Source organism: Loxodonta africana, chromosome 5 (assembly GCF_030014295.1).
Source record: "Loxodonta africana isolate mLoxAfr1 chromosome 5, mLoxAfr1.hap2, whole genome shotgun sequence".
NCBI lineage: Eukaryota > Metazoa > Chordata > Mammalia > Proboscidea > Elephantidae > Loxodonta > Loxodonta africana.
The window spans coordinates 120,018,316-120,039,753 of NC_087346.1; the positions used below are offsets into that span (position 1 = coordinate 120,018,316).

General features: G+C 43.1%; 1 protein-coding gene across 4 annotated transcripts in view; it reads right to left on the bottom strand.

The window, feature by feature from the left end:
* Nucleotides 1-21,438, bottom strand: part of TBC1D1 (TBC1 domain family member 1) — a 284,776-nt gene that overhangs the window by 13,515 nt on the left and 249,823 nt on the right. For all 4 annotated transcript variants that reach the window (XM_064285966.1, XM_064285964.1, XM_064285963.1 and 1 more), the window contains 3 exons: nucleotides 16,050-16,294; nucleotides 12,759-12,918; nucleotides 2,126-2,295 (listed from right to left, as the gene is read on the bottom strand). In XM_064285966.1, coding sequence (XP_064142036.1) covers nucleotides 2,126-2,295; nucleotides 12,759-12,918; nucleotides 16,050-16,294 — 575 coding nt within the window. The remainder of the gene's footprint in view (nucleotides 1-2,125; nucleotides 2,296-12,758; nucleotides 12,919-16,049; nucleotides 16,295-21,438) is intronic.

The following is a 21,438-nucleotide window of genomic DNA, read 5'->3' on the forward strand; positions in this document are numbered from 1 at the left end:
GGTCAAGATGGGAACTCACTGAATAAAGACATTGGTCTATATACCAAGGCTCTCTGGGTTTGCCTTAACAGCTATAAAATATAGGCAATGGAAGCTCTAAGAAGGGAATAAATGAATATAAATGCGAGGAAGTGAAGAATCAAAAGGGCAGAGAATTCAGTACACGTATTAGGAAAAAGAAAACCAGCTGCCATCAAGTCATGGCAACCTCGTATGTCAAAGTAGAACTGTGCTCCATAGGGTTTTCAATAACTGGTATTTTGGAAGTAGACTACTAGGCCTTTCTTCCAAGGTGATTTTGAGTGGACTCGAACTTCCGACGTTTTGGTTAACAGCTGAGCACGTTAATCGTTTTTACCACTAATACTGAGGGGTTCCTGAATGATGCAGCAGTTAATGCACTAAAAGCCGTTAACTAAAAGGTTGGAGTTTCAAGTTCACCCAGAGGCACCTTGGGAAGAAAGGCCTGGTAAGCTACTTCCGGGAAAATCAGCCATGGAAAACCCTACGAAGCACAGTTCTACTCTGACACACATGGGGTCACCATAAGTCAAAATTGACTTGACGGCAACTGGTTTTCAGTATTAGAAAGTAGGTATAATACAGAAAAACTCTGATAAAATGACACCCAGGGGCACTTCGTGGTGCTGAGTAGTTGCTAAGAGCACTGAGAGGGTGGAGGGATCCGAGTTTAAAACCCCACCCTTCTACTTTGCAGCTGAGTGATTGTGGGCCAGTTAATTAACCACTTTGAGCCCTAGTTTCCTCATGGGTTAAAACCACCTATCCTCTCAGGAATGTGATCACAACTAAATGAGATCATGTGCGTATACAGCTTCCCACATAACCTTGCAGAAAGGAAGGATTCCACAGTCAAAGCTGTTCACATCAAGAGGAATGCACTAGAGAAGTAAAATACAGAAAGAGGAAGAGCCTGTCAGTTAAACGGGGATAAGTGCAGAGTGACCAGAACTGCACTTGCACATTGGCAGTTAACAATGTGCACACAGAGATCCAAAGGGACAACTGGTGCGAAATCTTCTCCTTTTTCCAGGCCACACTTGCGTCTTTTCCTGTGCTCAATGCCTTAGGTGGAGCAGCAAATGAGAATCACATACACGGCAACTGACATCTCAGTATGATTCACTGGAACCACTGGGTTCCTCTTGGACTATGAGGAATCTCTACAATAAGGATTTCTTTTTTTAATAGCTTTATTTCACTATTTGTCATTAACAAATTGTTTCACGTTTTCATTAAATTTGGAGCAAGTGAGTTAAGTTCTAGGCTTATGAGAGGCCTGACAGCTGACTCTGAAGCAACTGACAAAATCTTTTCTAGAACATTCTTAGCCATCGTGCCTCTGGTTACTTCCAATGGTGACCTCGCCACTCTGCACAGCAGCTCAATTCTTCCTAGTCAGCAATCATTACAGAAAGATTCTTAAAAAAGAAAAAGGATTTTTCCTCATACAGAGTTAAAAATCTGCTCCTCCCCCCAATCCAGACAATTTGCTAACTGGTCTAGTTGTAATTCCCAGCTAAATTTCTCTTTTAACCCAGCCATTTCAGAGAGTAATGGTTGTACTATACACCAGAGTACTGACGCCACAGATATGGAACTGAATTCTGTAAAAGACCATGTCATGGAACAAACTTACAGACTATATACTCCCTACCACAACTCTGCTGTCAAAGACCTATTTTTTGAAAATTCCAATTAATATCATTCAGCAGAAAAATTAAAGCACTCATTTTATAAAAGATTTTTTTTTTATATACTTTATAATTGGATTTATTTTAGAAGAACAAACTACTATGGACGAAACCTCTTAAAAGGCAGAAATTTTCCACCGATAATGTGTGCTGCGATCGCACCTAAACATCACCGCCATGTTTCCATGTGGCATTTCACTAGCAACACACACACATGCACACACACACAACATTTAGTCACTTCATTCACAGACAAGAATATTTGCTACGTGTCTCCTCTATGCCTGACATAGTACAAGATGCTGTTAAGAACACAAAGCGGTAGGAAGCCACCTCCACGCAAAAAGAGATGTAAGTTTCTACATAGCCGGGACCACTTAAGCCTGTGGATGGTTCCAACTGACCCATACCTGATTGATGGTCTTTTCCATTTGTACCAACCCCAGGTTTGGTAGTGTGTTTTTTATAAAGTCAACTATGGTTTCTAGGTTTTCATGTTGCAGAATCAAGGGCTTATGGCTTCCCAACAAACTTAACGCCACTTTAAATACGACTTCTGATCCCTGAAGAAAGATCATATCTGGGGAAACACAGAAATGCAGAAAGTTAAACCAAATCAGTTTCTGACGAAATAACATCCCGTTTCCTTTTCCACAGTAAAAGGCTGCACACTGCAGAGCAGAAGGGTGGGAAAGACAACAGCAAATCATGAACTTTATTTCCTTTCTAGCATGATATGTCAGGTAGGGTTGTCAAGGCAATATTGCAAATAATAATAATTATATATATACACACAACTAAGATTTTGTCATAGCTTCAGAGAAATCTTTTTCACTCCAAAAAAATAAATTCAAGCAGGCTTCAAAATTAAAAATGAGAAAGAAAAATGATCCCTTTTTATTAGTCTGTTTCTCCAGGAATACACTCTGGATTTTCAAGGACTTGGGTTTTTATGGGTAAAACTGAAAGATTTTTATAGGTACAGCATCAGAAATTAAGATAGAATAAGTGAAAAGGTGCCTCTGTTTCCTGTTTTGTAATGAAGGGTTGAATTAGAAGGTCTCTTTTTTTTAAGACACAGCTGCATAAGTATATTATTAAACACTTTTATTGAATTTTAGAGTAATAGAGTACAAAATATTTTTCCCTTTGAGAAATTCAAAGAACTTTGCTATGGTTACTTTCTAGTTCTTGCCATATTTTAGTTTTAGAATAACTGGCAAGCATTAGCAATTCCTGTGCTAATTTTATACAGTGAGAGGGAGGATGGCCAATGTAGCTGGCTAAACAGGAAGCACAGCCCTGACTCCTCCTCCATCATACATTTGAAGCCACTCAAGAGAGAGAGTCAAATGTCCTAGGGTTAAAATACAGCCATAGTAACTAATTATCAGGTGAGTAAATTCAGTCCAGTTATCTAATAATTGGAATAGGAGCCTTTGGGTGAACTCAAACCCCCAACCTTTTAGGTTAGAAGCCTAGCATATTTAACTGTTTACCCCACCCAGGGATTCCTTCTAGGTGGTTTAGCACGATCATATTTAAAAGCCATTAGAAGACACAAAAGAGCCTTGGTAGCGTACTGGTTAAGAGCTCAGCTGCTAACCAAAAGGCCCGCAGTTCAAATCCACCAGCTGCTCTTTGGAAGCTCTATGGAGGCAATTCTACACTGTCCTATAGGGTCACCATGAGTTGGAATTGACTCAACAGCAAGTTTTGTTTTGTTTTGTTTTGTTTTTTTTAAGAAGACAGAAAAGCGAAGGTCAGACTGTTACTATGCAAACGGGAAACATCAAAGTGATTTCTGGACAAAGCACAGGGATGAGAAATTATAGACCTAGGTCTCTGCTGGCCAGGTTAGCCCTTGAGATACTCTGTGACCTTCACAAGGTCCTTAACTGTGTGAGCTGACTTGGTGCCAAATGGATGGGCCACAATGCTGAGCTGGGTGCAGCCCTGAGCAATGATGCCACTGGGGTCAGCCTGTGTCTACCACAGCTCAGAGCCTGCACTGTTCCCAAACATCACAGCTGCTGAGGTTTCAGGGTGGAAAACGGAAAGGACCGAGCCCTTGCCTCGTTCTTAGGTTTGGTTGTACAGGCTGAAAAGACAAACTAGAGAGCTGAGATTTTATCTCTGAAACCTTGAGCTTCTCAGGGGAAGTATTAGATGTATCAAGTCAGTGCCATGGAAGAATATACCTGCAAATTTTGGCATTTTTATTGTTTCTACCATCAGAAATATCTGATTTACAAAATATACAGTCTGTCCATGCAATTCACCACTAGAGGAAATAAAAAGATCTAAAATGGTACTGTAACTAAGATGTATTTTTAAACAGAAACGGCATTTGCAAAGGCAAAACGGTAAAGCAAATTTGAAGTTTCCGCAGCTTAGACAGTAAAACTTCCTTTCAATATGTAAACTGCTACAGCTGTACAGAAACTGATATGATCAGAATAAATATCAAGACATTTGTGATATCCTGGGGATAGGATCTCACTACTAAACTGATGATTTGCTATCATTTGCTATCTTTAGTTTCAGAAGGACAGACAGATTACCACATCTAAAGTCAATTAAAATAGTTATTGGGGAACTTTTCTGAGTATAATCAGATATGCAAACCACATCAGTGGTCTCTTAAGGTGAGCAATGCATCTTCCAAGTTTTAAACCGTTAGGATCTTGGTTTTTACAGCAAATTGACTTAGTAAAGTGCTTTCTGTAATTCTAAATTAAGACATTTCTGAACTGTGTGAAGAAAACAAAGGGAAGCTTGGAGACTTAAAAAAAAAACAACCGAAACTATGGGCACAATACAAAAATAAAACAAAATATAATCCTGGACATGTTTATTTCATTGGGTAATTCCATTCAATGTGATAACAAAGATCTCTTCTTCCTTAATGCTAAAGAAAAGGAGCCCTGGTGGCGCAGTGGTTAAGAGTTCAGCTGCTAACCAAAAGCTTGGCGGTTCAAATCCACCAGCCGCTCCTTGGAAGCCCTGTGGGGCAGTTCTACTCTATCCTATAGGATCACTCTGATTCGGAATTGACTCGATGGCAACGAGTTTGGTTTTTTTTTTGGGGGGGGGGGTACTGCTAAAGAGTACTCTTCTGCTGAGAAGTTTCTTCTAATTTAACTCAACAAACTTTCATTGAATATCTAACATCAGGCAATGTATTAGGCACTGGAGATTAAGTCATGGACAAAGAACAACGAACAAGCTGCAGAGACACCAACAACTACTGCTTAGGTAGAGTTATGCCTAGAGGGAAAGGAAGAAGTCCAAGAAAAGATGACTGCCGAGCCCCGCTTGAAAAACCAAGAAACTTGCTAGGTAAGAAGTCAGGGAATGATATTCTGAACAGAAGGAAACGAAGGTGTGATGGCTAATGTTATGTACGTGTCTACTTGGCTAGGCTGTGATTCTCAGTGGTTTGGCAGACATTGGACTAGGTGTTCTTACATAATGTAATATAATGTAATCACCTTCCATGATGTGATATGATGTAATCAGCCAATTAGCTGAAAGAGTTTCCTTAGGGGTGTGGCCTGCCTCCAGTATATAAATGGATGTTCTGGCAAAGCTTGCTCTCTCAACCCTGCATTCTACTCATCACCTGACTTCTGGTTCTTAGGAAGTAAGCTTGTAGAAGTTCCTGGCCTGCTGCCTGAGGTGCAGATTTTGGGCTTGTCAGCCCTGGCTACTACATGAGCCAGCAGAGGTCTTTGGCCTGTTGCCTGACCCATGGCTTTGCGACTTACCAGCCCCTACAACTGTATGAGCCATTTCCTTGAAGTAAATCTCTCTCTCTCTCTACGTATATAATTTATATATAGAAACCCTGGAGGTATAGTGGCTAAGTGCTGCGGCTGCTAACCAAAATGTCGGCAGTTCAAATCCACCAGGCGCTCCTTGGGAACTCTATGGGGCAGTTCCACTCTGTCCTATAGGGTTGCTATGAGTTGGAATTGACTTGATGGCAATGGGTTTGGCTTTTTGGGTTTTTTTATACTTATATATACATCTTAACGGTTCTGCGCCTCTAGGGAACCCAGATTAAGACAGAAGGTGTAGGCACAGAGAGATGTGAAAGACCCATGTCATGTCCAGGAATCTGAAAATAGTTTGGTATGGTAAGAGCTCTGGCTATGTGGGGGGAAATGGCGGGGTGTGAGGTAAAAGGGAGGCAGGGGCCAGATCACAAAGGGCCTTGTGTGCTAGGCTAAGCAATTCTAACGTTACCCTGGATATAGCAGAAAGTCACTGGAGGTTTTCTCTCCCCCCCCCCCCACCCTTTTTTTTTCCTGTCTGAGCAGGCTAGTGCATTTGGTAAGATGTAAGGAGATGATGTTAATGACAGCCAGGTTGTGGGTCTGATCCCATAGTTAGGTTTGCAAGGTTTAGACTGAGACGAATCACCTTTTAAGAGCCGCTGACAAGAGCACCCCAACTCCTAACACTAGACTTATAAATGCATGTTGCTAGTTGCAAGAGATGCTGGATTTATCCTGTCTCATGAAAATCCACTCAAGGACCCACCGTTCTGAGGAAAAGCCAACGGGCTGTCTGCACTCATGAGGGCCAGGAGGGCTCAGCCTCAGCAGCTTCCAGGCACGTATGCCAAGTCCCTGGGGTGTGCAAACAATTAAGCATTGAGGTTAACCGAAAGATTGGTGGTTTGAAACCACTTAGAGGTGTCTTCGAAGAAAGGCCTGGTGACCTACTTCTGAAAGATCACAGTCACTGAAAACCCTATGGAGTGCAGTTCTCTGACACACACGGTGTTGCCATGAATCGGAGTTAATGTGACAGCAGTTGGTTTGGGGTATGCAGTAAAGGAATGTCTGGGGGTTAAGGGGAGGATCCCTGAGAGTTCTGCTTGGGATGCAAGGGCTCCTACCTTTATCTGACTAACTTAGGGGTAACTCCTATATCCTTTAAGCAATTAGTATCTCCAGAAATTTCAAAAATTAAATAAGCTTTTTAAATAGTAGAAAAATGTTATCCAAAAGCCTCGTGTCCCAATCCAACTATTTTCAGTTTTGCCTATCTTCCAATGCTTATATATTGTATTGTGGAAAATGTTTAAAAAAGAGTGATTCTTCTTGGAAAAGTGAATTCATTTCCTGCATTTGGAAACCACTGCAACAAGAAAGTGAACTGCTGGAGCTACCCGCAGCAGCATCCAGCTCACAACATAGCAGCCAACTTCCTTGCACGGAGACTTTCTTTTTTGCTTCTTCCCTTTCTTCTCTCCTTTTTCAAGCTACCTAGAAACAGGCAAAGGGTTTTACCAGGCAGGCAGGAGAGGGAATCTTAACTTGGGCTGACTCCACCACTCTGCACGCTATTCGCTGAGAATTGTCCAAGTGACTACTTTCCTTTGAAGACATCTGGGGTGCCCTATTATTCTGTTAACGTGCATTGGAGCCCTACTTGAAACACCCCGTGGTCTCAAAGTGCAATTTTCCTATGGGGAAAATGCTAAAAGCAAAGCATGTGGCCTGGGAGTGAACTTATATTGTGCCTATTTCCCAGCCACCTTTGTGAAGGACAACCCCTCTCCTTAACTTTCTCCTGGGTGTCCTCGAGCTGTCACACCTCCACATTCCTATCAGGAGCTGGTAGGAGGGAAGTGAAGGCTAATGAGAGTGCTACAAAAGGACAGAATATGCAAACAAGATCCCCTCATCACCACTCTATCACGTTAACTGGAGAGCTGGATGCTTTTCCTGGCTATATGAACAATATTGCTTTCCCAATCTATTTTAGTCTTAAAGCCTCTCTGAATCCTTCTTTCTCTTACAAGTGGCTTCTGAGTTTTTTGCCAAATCCTTGGTTTTTATACTCTACCTCCTCTCTCGCCCACTTGGAAGCACATCCTACAGAAAACCTCAGGAGCCTAACACTGCAGCCGTCTCCTCCATCAGGGGCCAGCCAGGCCCTATTTCTCAGATGTTCTCCAAAGACAGACGAGATCAGAAGGAGAGCAAGCATTGATCCCAGGGCCCATCTACCCCTAAACTGGAAAGAAGCAGGTCATTTCACATCACGTGACACCCAGGCAGAGGCCTGCCGTTCAGAAAGCAGGGATTACATTTGAAGGTTAAGGCATGTACATCCTTGGTGGCTGTCCCTCCAAGGAGGAAATACCTAATTCAAAGTGACCTATTAATTAACATATGAGCTATGCTGACCTCCGAGAAACGCTTCACTTATACATAAAATTGTCAATAGTTAACAAAGGTCCATTTGTAGTTAGGGTTTATCCAGGCTTATAATGCAACAGGCTCCAGGCCAAAAAAGACCACAGGGCGTGAGTGGCAGCTTTCGGGAACTGAAACAAAACTATCTACCCTCGTGGAGCTGAAAAAAATAATGGTTCTGTTAAGTCACTGATGCTAAATACAGAAATGGGTTTTTGAAAACATCATCTATTCTATGACACCTACTAACAAGACAGTTTGGTTTTAAGTACTGAAAGATGGGACAGGCTGTGCAAAAACGCAGCTTTTGTAAAGTATCATCACAACACAGTGCTGCCTTAGAGAAACACTTCCTGCTTACAATCTGAGCCCGAGCCCCTCAGCCAGCTGGGCACAAACTCACTTAGTACAGCAGGGGCTGTGGGGCTCAGGAATTACAGACAGTGGCACTGCTACAAGTAATATATAAGAAACTCTGAGACCCACCAGTGACTGCACAATGCAGCCATGCATCACTTAACGTCCACAGTACGTCCTGTGGAATAGGACGTTATGTGATTTGGATGTCCTGCGAACAAGTTTCATGCCACAGCAGTGATCACCAATGTGCTGTAAGGGATCTGCTTTTGGGTTTGGTCCTCAATCCACATCACTGGCAATTTCTCCATATCTGATATAGGTCCCTCTCACATTTTAGGTAGCCTTGTAGCTTTCAGTGGAGCCGATCCTTTAACAGCTTGAAGAATTTTTTGTTTTTGAGGATCGTCATGATTGTCGAGTGCGATGTGCCTAAATTGAGAGCAATGGTGTTCACTGATTTTCCACCTTCGAGTTGTTTAATAACCTTTTGTTTCACTTCCAGATCGATACTTCTCCTTTGCCTCTTGCTGCTGCTATCACTAGCACTGGTTTTGCTGTGTTTGGGAGCCAGGAAGCATTTTATAGGAATATTTTTGACATGATGTGGTACATGGCTGTATAGAGAAAAATATCCTACTTTTTACTGGCTTCAGCTTTTATTGACAAAGTCATTACAATGACTTTATGGAACTCCAAATTATTCTGCAACATAAAAATTAAAAAAAAAAATCCATTGCTGTCAATTCGATTCTAACTCATAGCAACCCTATAGGACAAAGCAGAAGTTCCCCAGAGGGTTTCTAAGGCTGTAATCTTTATGGAAGCAGGCTGTCACACCTTTCTCCCGTGGAGTGGCTAGTGGGTTTGAACTGCTGACCTTTCAGTTAGCAGCCGGGCACTCAACTACTACTCCATCAGGCCTTCTTTTCTGCAACATAAAGGATTGTTATTTCCAAAGCAGAATACATATTTTTTAAGTGCCTCTTACCCACTTTTTGTTCTTACCCACTTACACAGTCTAAGGAAACATTTCTTTCCTAGAGTTCTCTGGCCTTGCTGTTATTGTTGTGTGCCACCCGGTAGATTTCTGACTCCTAGTTAGTCCATGTGACAGAGTAGAATTATTCCATAGGGTTTTCTAGGCTGTTCTCTTTATGGGAGCAGAGTGCCAGGTCTTTCTCCCATGGAGCCACTGGGTGAGTTTAAATTACCAACCCCTCGGTTAGCAACTGAGCGCTTAACCATTGTGCCACCAGGGCTCCTAAAATCCATTGCCACAGAGTCAATTCCAACTTATAGTGACCCTACAGGGACAACCTACCCTACAAGTTTTCAAGGAGTGGCTAGTGGATTTGAACTGTCAACCTTTAGTGGTTAAAAGCCAGAGCTCTTAACCACTATACCACCAGGACTTAGCGCCCTAGAATTATCCCTATTTTAGGTGTGCCTGGCCTGGGGCAGTGATGAACTCAGAGACGGCCCCTCCCCTCCCTTCCTCCTCCAGAATCTGTGGCATGCCCAGCCTCCTTTGCTGAAATTTTCCTGACAGTGCAATTCAATGCTTGAGCTGTTTTGAACCATTAACAGCATCCCTTCTTCCCCTTTCAGTCCTTACTACCTTCCATTATTGTGTGAAAAATATAGTAAAGAATAAGAAAAAACAAATGTAATTAGGGTGGTGGTTGGTGTAGTGACCCCGTATGACAGAGTAGAACTGCCCCATAGGGCTTCTGTAATCTTTACAGGAGCAGATCACCAGGCCTTTTCTCCCTTGGAGCTGCTAGAGGTTCGAAACCACTGACCTTTCGGTTAGCAGCAAAGTGTTTGACCATTGCACCACCAGGGCTCTTTGTAATTAAGGTAGACTAATGATTTTCTTTTAATTTCCAGTGAAAAGACAAACACACAGAAGTTATGGGCAAAAAAGGCTGAAGCCTGCAGCTAAAGAACTTGTAGTTGCTGTGAGTCTTTTGTTAGCAAACTAGACACACAACTTTGGGGCCATTAATTATCGTTTCTTTCCCTTTTCACTAAGATATAAAAACTTCCTGAAATCTCACTACCATTTTGTTTAACTACAAGATAATCATTTTATTGTCATGATTTTTTTTAAGGACAGGAATAAGAATCCATTTGTGGAGGTTATTTTTCCAAAGGGAGCGGTCAATATTTTAAGAACATGGATGCTTCTAGTAAAGCCAATGGAAATCCTTTAAAGGCTCCTGTGGCTAGAAATGAATAATAATAATCTAGTACTTTGGGGGCAAGGGGAGGAGAGAAGAAAACTCAAGGCCCATTTATATGAAAGAGCAAGTTTTTTAAAAAAATTCATTTCTAAGATTTCTAGAATTTGGATATATATATCTACTCAAAGTATGCCTCAAAGTACTCTCAGTGCTTTTGAATAGCCTCGTTAAGATGTTCTCTACTTATAAAAACAAGTCTTAAAAAGTATAAGATTACAGATTTTTAAACTACCAAGTGGCTGACCATAAATAACATTTAAAAGACTTCATATGTGATTACGTGTCAATTCTTTAGTAACCTCCTTCTCCATGATGACGGTTAATGTTACGTGTCAACCTGGCTAGGCTATGGTGTTCAGTTGTTTGGTCAAACACTAGTTGCTAAAATAGTTAAAAACTTGTTGCTGTCCAGTCATCTGTGACTCATATTGACCCTATACACAGGGTAGAACTGGCCCCATAGGGTTTCCAAGGCTATAAATCTTCACGGAAGCAGACTGCCACATCTTCTCCCTCGGAGCAGCTGGCGGGTTCGAACCACTGACCTTTCGGTTAGCAGCCAAGAACTTAACCACTGAGCCACCAGGGCTCCTTATGAAGTAGTTACATGTGATTAAATCAGTTGCCCTAAGTAAAGCAGATTATCTTCCGTAATGTGATTAGGCCTCAACTAATCAGCTGAAGGCCTTAAAAGCAAAACAGGAGTTTTTTCTAGGGTGTATTCTGCTACAAGTGATAAAAAGACATGTTGCCAGAACACTTCACTCTTTCTGACGTCTGACCTACAGATCTTGCTGGCCCCCATAATCATGTGAGCCAATTTCCTAATATAAATAATCTCTCTCTCTCTCCTTCTGTCTCTGTGTCTGTGTGTGCGTATACAGCAAGCTATATCTTACTGGTTCTATTTCTCTAGAGAACCCTAAGACACATAGTAAAAAATAAAAAAGAATCTAAATTATCAAAAATATTACTTTCATTTTGAAGCAGAGAAAACGAGCTGGCAAGCAATGACCGTGTTCACCGTATCTCACAAGGTTCCTACTATCCAAGAGAATGGCCCCACCCCTGCCATCTCAAGACAGTTATGAGACTTTGCATGGGAACGCCTATTAACTGACAGGGATAATCTTCTCTAAAAGCAAGTTAGGAAAACGGAAGATGGTTTTAGATGTGAACAATCTGAGGTTATAGCAGGAGCACAGAAGCAGAAGCCACCTGTGACATTTGGGAAGATGAGGCTGGAGGCACCATGAGATGTCAAGGCTGAAGATGGGAGGATGAGTCATTGACAAAGAAGTCACCTGAAGTCCTGGCATGTGGTCTTCAAGAAGAGTGACTACAGACAGAATGAAGAGTTGAGAGGAGAGAAAGGGGGGAAGAGGGTGAGGAGATGAGAAGGGAATCTAGAAAGAACCAAACCAAAAACCAAACCTGCTGCCATCGAACTGATTCCAACTCATAGTGTCCCTATAAGACAGAGAACTGCCCCATAGGGTTTCCAAGGAGCGGCTGGTGGATTCAAACTGCAGACCTTTTGGTTAGCAGCTGAACACTTAACCACTGTGCCACCAGGGCTCCAAGAAGGAACAGTAGCCCAGAAACCACGGGGGTGCGGGGGGAGAGTTTTAAGAGCTATCAGTCAACATGGAGTCCCTGGGTGGCGCAAATAGTTAAGTACTTGACTACTAACCAAAAGGCTGGTATTTCAAACCCACCAGAAGTGCCCTGGAAGAATGGCCTGGCAATCTGTTTCTGAAAAGTCACAGCCTGGAAAAAACTATGGAGTACAGTTCTACTCTGCACACATGAGGTTGCCGTGAGTCCTATTTGACTCAATGGCAGCTAGTTCGGTTTTGTTTCTGATCAGTCAACAGAGTCACAAGCCAGAGATGTTGAAGAACATGACTCATGAGGTTATATGCCTACAATGTATGTCTAGGGCTCTTTGGCCAAGTCTTATAAATGTCTGCTCTAGTGAGAGCCTTGTTTTAAGTGAATCTGATCCAAATCCTGTAAGATTGAAGGCACCTAGGAAAGCCTAACAATTTTCAGAAATGAAACAGGTCTTGAAATGCACAAAACCCAGCCCGATCTGAACTTAGAATGTCAAATAATACCTTGTTCTCATAAAAGACACAGACATAAGAAGAACCACCATGGAGGAACAATAAATGTTTTCTCATTTCCTGGTTCTGGCAGATAGATTTACAAAGACTTACCAAAGACTCTGGCTACAAATCCCAGTGGAAATTGGGAGGCAAACACGGTAAGGAACCAGGGTGCGGCATAGAGGCTGGGGCCAATCTCGTGTTCTTCTAGGTGGTTGTAGAGGTCTCTGTGGTAATCGTGAAGCAGCCTCGAGAGCTGGTACATCTGGATCTACAGGAATATATGCCATTTAGGTTCACAGTCAGGTAGCTGCCATCGGTGTGAAGTTATTTATCCTATTCACAGGAATACTTCCGAGGATATGGTTAATTTTTAAGAGGAGAATTAAAAAAATTCTTTTTGGTTTGTGATATCAGTTGACCTCAGCTACTGACTTATCTAGCAAATGTTTGCTGGGTTTTTTTCTGTATATGAGGCACTGAGCTAGGTGCAGGCCCTACAACACCAACACTGGCTCTCCTCCTACACTACTTCCTCTCCTTTTATTGGTCCCTTGTGTTCCTTGGCTAAGAGAATCTAAACATCTGCCTTCTGGAAATAGTTCATAAATTCTCTTACAAATACACATTCTTAGCAAAACTCAGGGGAATTAGAAATAAAAGGCCAGCTTTCTCTGCAAAGAGTAAACTGAGGGCATATTATGAGTCTGTAGGGGGATTCTGTTGAGCATGGGCCCCACTTCCTACCCCAAATTACTCGATAGGTAGGACAAGTGTGACTTCTTTAGGTTTATAACGTATGAAATATATAGGTACTGGGCAAGCAAGTTAAAATAAGAAAACAAGTGCTTACGCTGAGATAAAGGAAATGGCTTTTTCCAACTAAAGCTGAATTTCAACTTAAAGGGCTCCCCCTTCAGGAAATGATAAGGTTCTGGCAGGAAGCTCACTCTAGTTCCCAGCAGCTCATGATGAGTCCCAGGGCTGCCAGAGTTCCTACAGCCAACCCGGCTTTGAGCAGCCCCTGATCTGAGTCCAAAGACACAATAACCCAGAGAGAGGGAAGACCCTACTGAGATGCTACAAGTTGGATGTGTACTTTTCAAACTGGAGGAAAAGAGTTTTCAAAGGCTCGGGCACCCCAATCCTCTTAAGTGCCAGCTGTGGCTCTTCCATATCCAAAAGAGTCTAATCAACAAGGCCATCATCCCCAAAGCGACTTGTGTTATAATACTAAATGAGATAAAACTCAAAAATGCCACTTCTCTATCACGTGACAGGTGCCCTGACATTGAAGCCAATAGAGAAAAAGTAGGAAGAACCTGACACTATGTGTGGCAAGTGTCATTTGGGTCAAAATCTTTTCGGTGAATGAAATGGCTTACTTTTAGAAAATTCTTTTTCATGCGGTTCACATTCACAGCTCAAGGGAAAAGGATTTTGGTGCTCTGAAAAAGTCCTTGGCTCTAATATATCCTTTCCAAGGATATTTTCTAAAGCTCTGGAATGACGGCATCTTCTTGGTAAATGAATACACAAACAGATGTGTCAATATTTTAAGCAAGGTTTAAAAAATATTCTGGAAGCAGGATACAGAGTTCTCCCCACCTCTGACAGGCAGTAGTACCAGCACAAGACACTTGAAACGCATTTCTTTGTTTGGTTATCTTTTGATGTGACTCTTTCATTCAACAAATATTGACTGGGTGTCTACTTCATCCTGGGCACTGTTCTACTGATCTGTCAGCTTGTCATACCATGGTGGCTTGCATGTTACCGTGATGCTGGAAGCCATGCCACCAGCATTTCAAATACCAGCAAGGTTACCCATGGTGCACAGTTTTCACTGGAGCTTCCAGACTAAGACAGGCTAGGAAAAAACTTGAAGAGTGAAAGCCTTATGAATGGCAGTGGAATTAGCAAAGGATACTGAATATACAACAAATCTGTCTTGGAAGAAGTACGGGCAGAATGCTCCTTAGAAGTGAGGATGGTGAGACTCCATCTTACATACTCTGGACATGTTATCAGGAGGGATCAGTCCCTGGAGAAGGACACCATGCTTGGTAAAGCAGAGGGTCAGCGAAAAAGAGGAAGACCCTCAGTGGGATGGACTGACATGGTCGGTGGTGGCAACAATGGGCTCAAACATAGCAATAATTGTGAGGATGGCACAGGACCAGGCAGTGTTTCATTCTGTTGTATGTAGGGTCACTGAGTCAGAACTGACTTGATGGCAGCTAACAACAACTGTTCTAGGAAACAATTCTAAGATGAGTAGGTTTCTTCCCCTCTCATTAAGCTTATAAACTAAGGAAGTCATAAAAATAAGCAGGTAAATGAATTGCCACTGCCATCAGGTCGATTCCAACTCATAGGGACCCAAAAGGGCAGAGGAGAATTGTCCCATAGGGTTTCCAAGGCTGTAAATCTTTACAAAAGCAGATTGGCACATCTTTCTCCGGAGTGGCTAGTGGGTTCCAACTACCAGCCATCCGGTTAGCAGTCATGCACTTAACCACTCTGCTGCCAGGGCTCCTGGTAAATGAATAAGGAAACAAAAAAGATAATTTCAGATGGAGAGTGTGTAATGCAAAAGAAACGAAACAGGATAATATAGAGTGTGCCTGGGGGTAAAAGTGGGGAACATGACATCATGGTGGTTAGGAAGGGTTTCTCCCAGGATATCATATTTGAGCTAAACCCTGGATGACAAGAAGGTACTCAAGTAAAGTGCGGGGGTGGGGAGTGGGGGAGAAATAGGGGTATCACTGGCAGAGGAAGTGGCAAGTACAGAGGCTCTGAAGTAGGAATTAGATCACCTGAAGATGGTTTGGGAGTCCCTGGGTGGTACAAGTAGCTAAAAAGCTCAGCAGCTCACTGAAGGTTGGAGGTTCTGGTTCACCCACAGGAATCCTGGAAGAAACCCCTGGCAATCTACTTCTGAAAAATCAGCCATTGACAACCCTGTGGAGTACAGCTGCCATGGGTCGGACTTGACTTGTTGGCAACGGTACTGGTACCGGAAGATGGCGTAACACGTTGTTTAATCAGTGTTCCTTGGGAGACAGCGTTTGGCCTAGGGAGTGAGAGTGAGGGCTCTGGAGTAAGACAGGTCTGGGTTTAAATCCCACCTCTGCCTCTTGCTGGCTGTAGGACCTGGTCAAGTGACATAACCTCTTTGAGCCTTAGTTTTCCCATCTATAAATTGAGCCAATTAATAGTGTCTTCCTGGGGTTACCTTGGAGGTTAAGTGCAGAGGGAACACCTGGCAAAATGCCTGGCACAGAGTAAGTTATCAGCAATGACAGCTATTACAATGTTAAGTGATGGTGAAAAAGCGCCTTAGATATGGACATTTTTACCATGTGTCTTCATCAAAGACATAGGAATGCTCCATACCTGTAAAATAATCATGTCCGGCCGATACTGTTTCCGCAGTCCCATGTCAAACATGAGAAACTTGAGCATTTTAAATGCCTCCTCCTCACTCATATGAAGCAGCAAAATGCCTGCGACGAAGCTGAGGCCTTGGCAATACCCCACCTCCTGGTCTAGAAGTGAGTAGGCCTTCAGAATGTTGTACAGTGACAGCTGCCCTGCTCCCAGCTGGGCCGAGAAGTACGGATGTGTCGGGAAGGTTCGCCCTGTGAAAACAACGCATGTGAATTGTTATAAAAAAGAAAGCCTATTGAACCAGAAGCCTGATCTGCTTCAGGTTAAAACAATAAATCTTTCAAAGTGGATCAAGTAAGAAATCAACCTGTTAACACTACTACCCCCGCTCTGTAAACAAGGTCAGCCGGTTGTTCCTGGAATAAGGCTTGCAATTAAAAAACAGCAATTACCCAGGCTTTATTTGTGGTGTTTCAGGGGAAAAAAATGAGAATTACCTTCAGTCCTGCAAATATCTGGATTTCAATCTAAAACAAAAAGAAAACTGCTGATCCTCTCCTTGAAACATAGCCTCTATTCTCAAGGGGAACAACAACAGCTGGAATGTCTTTACCACCACCCTATCTCAACTGAGCTCTACTGGCACAAAAGGTTAAGCACTTGGCTAACCACAAGGTTGGCGGTTTGAACTCACCCAGCAGCTCCACGGGAGAAAGGCCTGGTGATCTGCTCCCATAAAGACTACAGACAAGAAAACCCTATGGGGTAGCTCTACTCTGTCACACGGGGTTGCTATGAGTCAAAACTGACTGGAGGACACCCAATACCCCATCTCGACATCAACAACATGGGGCTGGAAGGCCTCACCCTGCTACAGCCACTCCCCTGGTCGGATTTTTCTGAGCCGCACAGACACCACATATCTTGCCTGTCACGTGCGTATTTCTGTAGTTTTAGGCCACCGGCTGTGTTTTACAATGGGCTGAGGAGCAGCAGGGATTTTCTTTTACATCAAGCATTTACCTTCCAGAAAGAGATTTAAAAAAAAAAAAAAAACCCATAATTTCCTGATTATTTTCACAAAAAGCTGGTATTCAAATGAGGTTTACAGATTTCTTTTGCCCAGGAGGCTCCTGTGGCTGATACCTGTCAAATCCTACCTCGCCCTTCTTCTGGAATGCTGCCTGGGAAGTGTGTTTCCCAAGAGTAGAAAACCGCCTGATGAAGAGAAAAAAAATCTGGAGCCAACCTGCTGGCAATGAGGGCCAAGCCCAGACCTAGGTTTGAATTATGGTTTAGTTTGTATCTGCAAAGGCAGAAGGTGCATCTATGCCACAAGTCAATTATTCACCTGAATTATCTGGCCTCGCTAAAGGGAGAAGGATACATTCGTGTGTCCTACTCAGCCTTGTGAGAAAGCATTTAATCAATCTACCTTGGTTTAGCTGAACTTGATTTCAGAAGACAGCAATAGTCTTCTAACTACTTTCCTGATTTCTTGTCCTGTATTTATTTCTTGCTTGTTCCATCTCTTCCCCCCAACAAATCTTGTAAAACAAAACAAAACAAAACAAAACAAAAAACACTCTGCACATATCACTCTGCTGCTAGAAAGCAATCAACAGATCACTAGTGCTCAAACAGCAAATCAATAGCTCACTATCAGCCTGTGCTTACCTCCCTGCCTAACCTCCCCCAGCTTGATCCTCTACTCCAGGGCTTAACCTAGGGACTATGGAGCTACGGTGGGGGCTCTAGGGAGTCTCTGAGCCTCTTCGATTGTGTGCAGAATTGAGTGTGCATGTGTATGTGAGTGTGAGTGGGTGTGGTTATGGCTGCTTATTGTCCAAGTCTAGAGCAGCCAACTCAGTTCTAGAGTGTGAGGCTGCCATTCATGAGTGCCAGGGATGGGGCCAGATCCGCTGATCAATGTTGAGAGGGTGAAGCTGCCATGCTCAAGGGGGCAGAAGAATGGGGGCCAAAGGGTGGGATGTCTGGGATTGAACTGTGTCCCTCAAAAATTCGTGTCAACTTGGCAAGGCCATAATTCCTAGAATTGTGTGATTGTTATCCATTTTGTGATCTGGTGTAATTATGTGTTATAAATCCTAGCCTCTATGCCTGTGGTTATGGTCATATTTGGGAGTGAGTTATGTTAATAAGGCATGATTAGGTCATGTTAATGAGGATTAGGGTGGGATACACCACCCTTGCTTGAGTCACGTCTTTTCTCTTACAAGAGATCAAAAGAGAGAGAAGAAAGCAGAGGAGGGACCTCACTATCACCAAGACAGAAGAGCTGGGAGTGGAAAGCGTCCTTGGGACCCAGGGTCCCTGCACTGGGAACCTCCTAGAGCCAGGGGAAGCTGATGCCAAAACACAGGAAGATTTCCAAGAACACAGGGCTCACAGATGTTAGAAGAAGACAAGGACCTTCCTCCAAGGCTGACAGAAAGAGAAAGCCTTCCCCCAGAGCTGGTGTCCTGAATTCAGACTTCTAGTCTCCTAAACTACGTGAGATTAAAGCCATCCACTTGTGATATTTCTGTAACAGCAGCACTGGATAACTAAGACAGTTGATGATTTAAACCCACCCAGAGACACCTCGGAAGAAAGCCCTAGTAGCAATCTGCTTCCGAAAGGTCAGAGTCATGAAAACCCCATAGAGCACCGTTATACTATGAAACATGTCATTCGCCATGAGTCAGAATTGACTCAATGACAGTGGGATAACCTAGCACTGGGAGCAGGAAAAAACCTACAATTTATAAAGACCATATATATGTTTGGGTAAACATGTTCACCTGCCACAGGTGACTCAAATCTTGGGGAGTGCTCACACAAGAACATTTTTAGCCCCTTGAACCTCTGTCCACATTAACAACAAGCAAAGTTTTGTCTACTATTTGCTATGTTTGTTCAAAGTTTGTGAAAAGATTCTAGATTAAGCTTCCAAACAAAAAGACAGGCTGTTGAAAGATAGACACACCCAGAAGAAGCACATTTACTCTAGAAGACTCCAACGACAGGAAAGTGGCACAACAGTTAAACTCTCAGCTACCAACTGAAAGCCTGGGGGTTCAAACCCACCTAGCAGCTCTGCAGGAAAAAGGCCTGGCAATCTGCTCCAGTAAAGATTACAGCCTAGAAAACTCTACAGGGCAGGTCTACTCCGGCACATGGGGTCGCTATGAGTCGAAATCAATTCGACAGCAGCTAACAGTGCAACAAGAAGAGGGATATCAGGTACAAACTGGAATCCTTCCTACAAACGCATCCAGCTGAGAGGCCTGCCTCTATAAACTGCATTTTATCATTTACCATGAACAGAGAAACACAGGTCTTTTAAACCTCCCTTTGTAGCAGAGTCTTCCTTCACATACAAAACGAGAAGCGACATGAAGTGGAGAAAGTCAAACATGAGCACAAAGAAACCCGCTTGTTCACATGTAACAAGTTTGTGTCTTGTGTGTCTAAGTGGAGAAACATGCTGGAAAGGTCCACAAGGTGACCCATAATTCAGACATTATTTTCTCAAAGACCGACAACTTAATTTTCATCAGGTGTCCCACAATCTAAGTGTTCCTAAGGAATCTGACTCATCTACAGAATGTTTTTCAGGATGAATCTTTTCCTTCTCTGTCATTTTGAAGACAAAGAAGAGCCCTCATCCAGTAGCTTCAAACATGAATGGCACCAGCACCACCTGGGTACTTGTTAAACATGCATATCCCAGGCCCCTCACCCAGAAATTCCTAACCAGAGCCCATCAGGGATGGTGGCCTCTGGAATGTGTGTTGTTGACAAGCTCCTCAAGGGATTGTGTAGGCGATCCATTTACTGAGTAGTGAGAAACACCATTCCAAACTTAGAGTGTCCTGCCTACTTGAATTAATCTTAGGTGAGACCCGTGGTCTTCTCAGCTTTGTTTACTACGCTGCAGCTGTTCCAGAGGCCAGGGGTCTCTCACAGCAAACACAGGGCCACCTGCAAAGCTATTCAACTATTCTTCTAGGGGATCTGAACAGTTGACTGACAAGCTTCTTTCTTTTGCTCCTTTCACAAACAGCCTGGAGGTTTCTGCCTCTCTGGGGAGTGGTTCTGGCAAAGCAGCAATCCGACTCTCACCCTTTATTTCTCTGGGCCTCAGTTTCCTCACTTGCAGAAGAAGAGTCATCCTATGATTGAATGAACTTTAAGGTCCCTTGTGGGTTGAGGATTTGTGATCTTAAGGTTTTCTTAAATTGATGCATTTAGCGCTGAGTAGAATTTGCATTGGGCAAATCTGCTGTAAAAGACCTCTTTAAAGTGCTGAAAAGAAAGATGTCACTTTGAGGACTAAGGTGCACCTGACCCAAGCCATGGGATTTTTGATTGCCTCATACGCATGTGAAAGCTGGACAATGAATAAGGAGGATGAAAGAACTGAAGCATTTGAATTATGGTGCTGGAGAAGAATACTGACTATATCATTGACTACCAGAAGAACGAACAAATCGGTCTTGGAAATGAGGATGGCGAGACTACATCTCACATACTTTAGACCTGTTAACAGGAGGGACCAGTCCCTGGAGAAGGACATCATGCTTGGTAACACAAAGGGTCAGCCGAAAAAGAAGATCCTCAACGAGATGGATTGACACAGTGTACATCAATGGGCTCAAACATAGCAATGATTGGGAGGATGGTGCAGGACTGGGCAGTGTTTTGTTCTGTTGTACATAAGGTCACTGTCATTAGGAACCAACTCGACGGTACCTAACAACAACAAAAGAACTTGAGATGAGAGACTAAGGAAAAAAACGCCCTTTCTCTGATCCCTCCTAATTTTAATTAATTAATTTGGTCATCAGCTGTTTACCTTAGTATCTGTCTTCCCCACTAGAATGCATGCTTCCTAGAGTACCTGGATTACACTAGGTGCTCAAGAGCTATCTGTGGAGTTACTGGTGAATGGTATGGCTGGAGAAATTAAGGAGGGAGCACTCTTCTAAAAGCAGATTATTAGGAAGCATCTGGCTGAGTCCAGTGACCACTGGAGCTAGCTTCTACTGACTCTCAAGAGCCGACTACGCATACCTCTACTCAACTCCAAGACCAGTGACATCAAGTCGGTAGCTTGAAATTGGCCATGGTGGGAGTATTTACACTCAAACCAAAACCAAAATCCACTGCCGTCAAATTGATTCCAATTCATAGTGATCCTATATGGAAGACCCGGTGGGGGGTGGCAGAGGTAGGAGGAGTTCCTGGGTGGTGCAAATGGTTACCACGCTAGGCTGCTAACCGATAGGCTGGAGGTTCTGGACCACAGAGGCACTTTGGAAAAAAGACTTGGTGATCTACTTCTGAAAAATCAGCCACTAAAATCCCTACGGAGCACAGTTCTACTCTG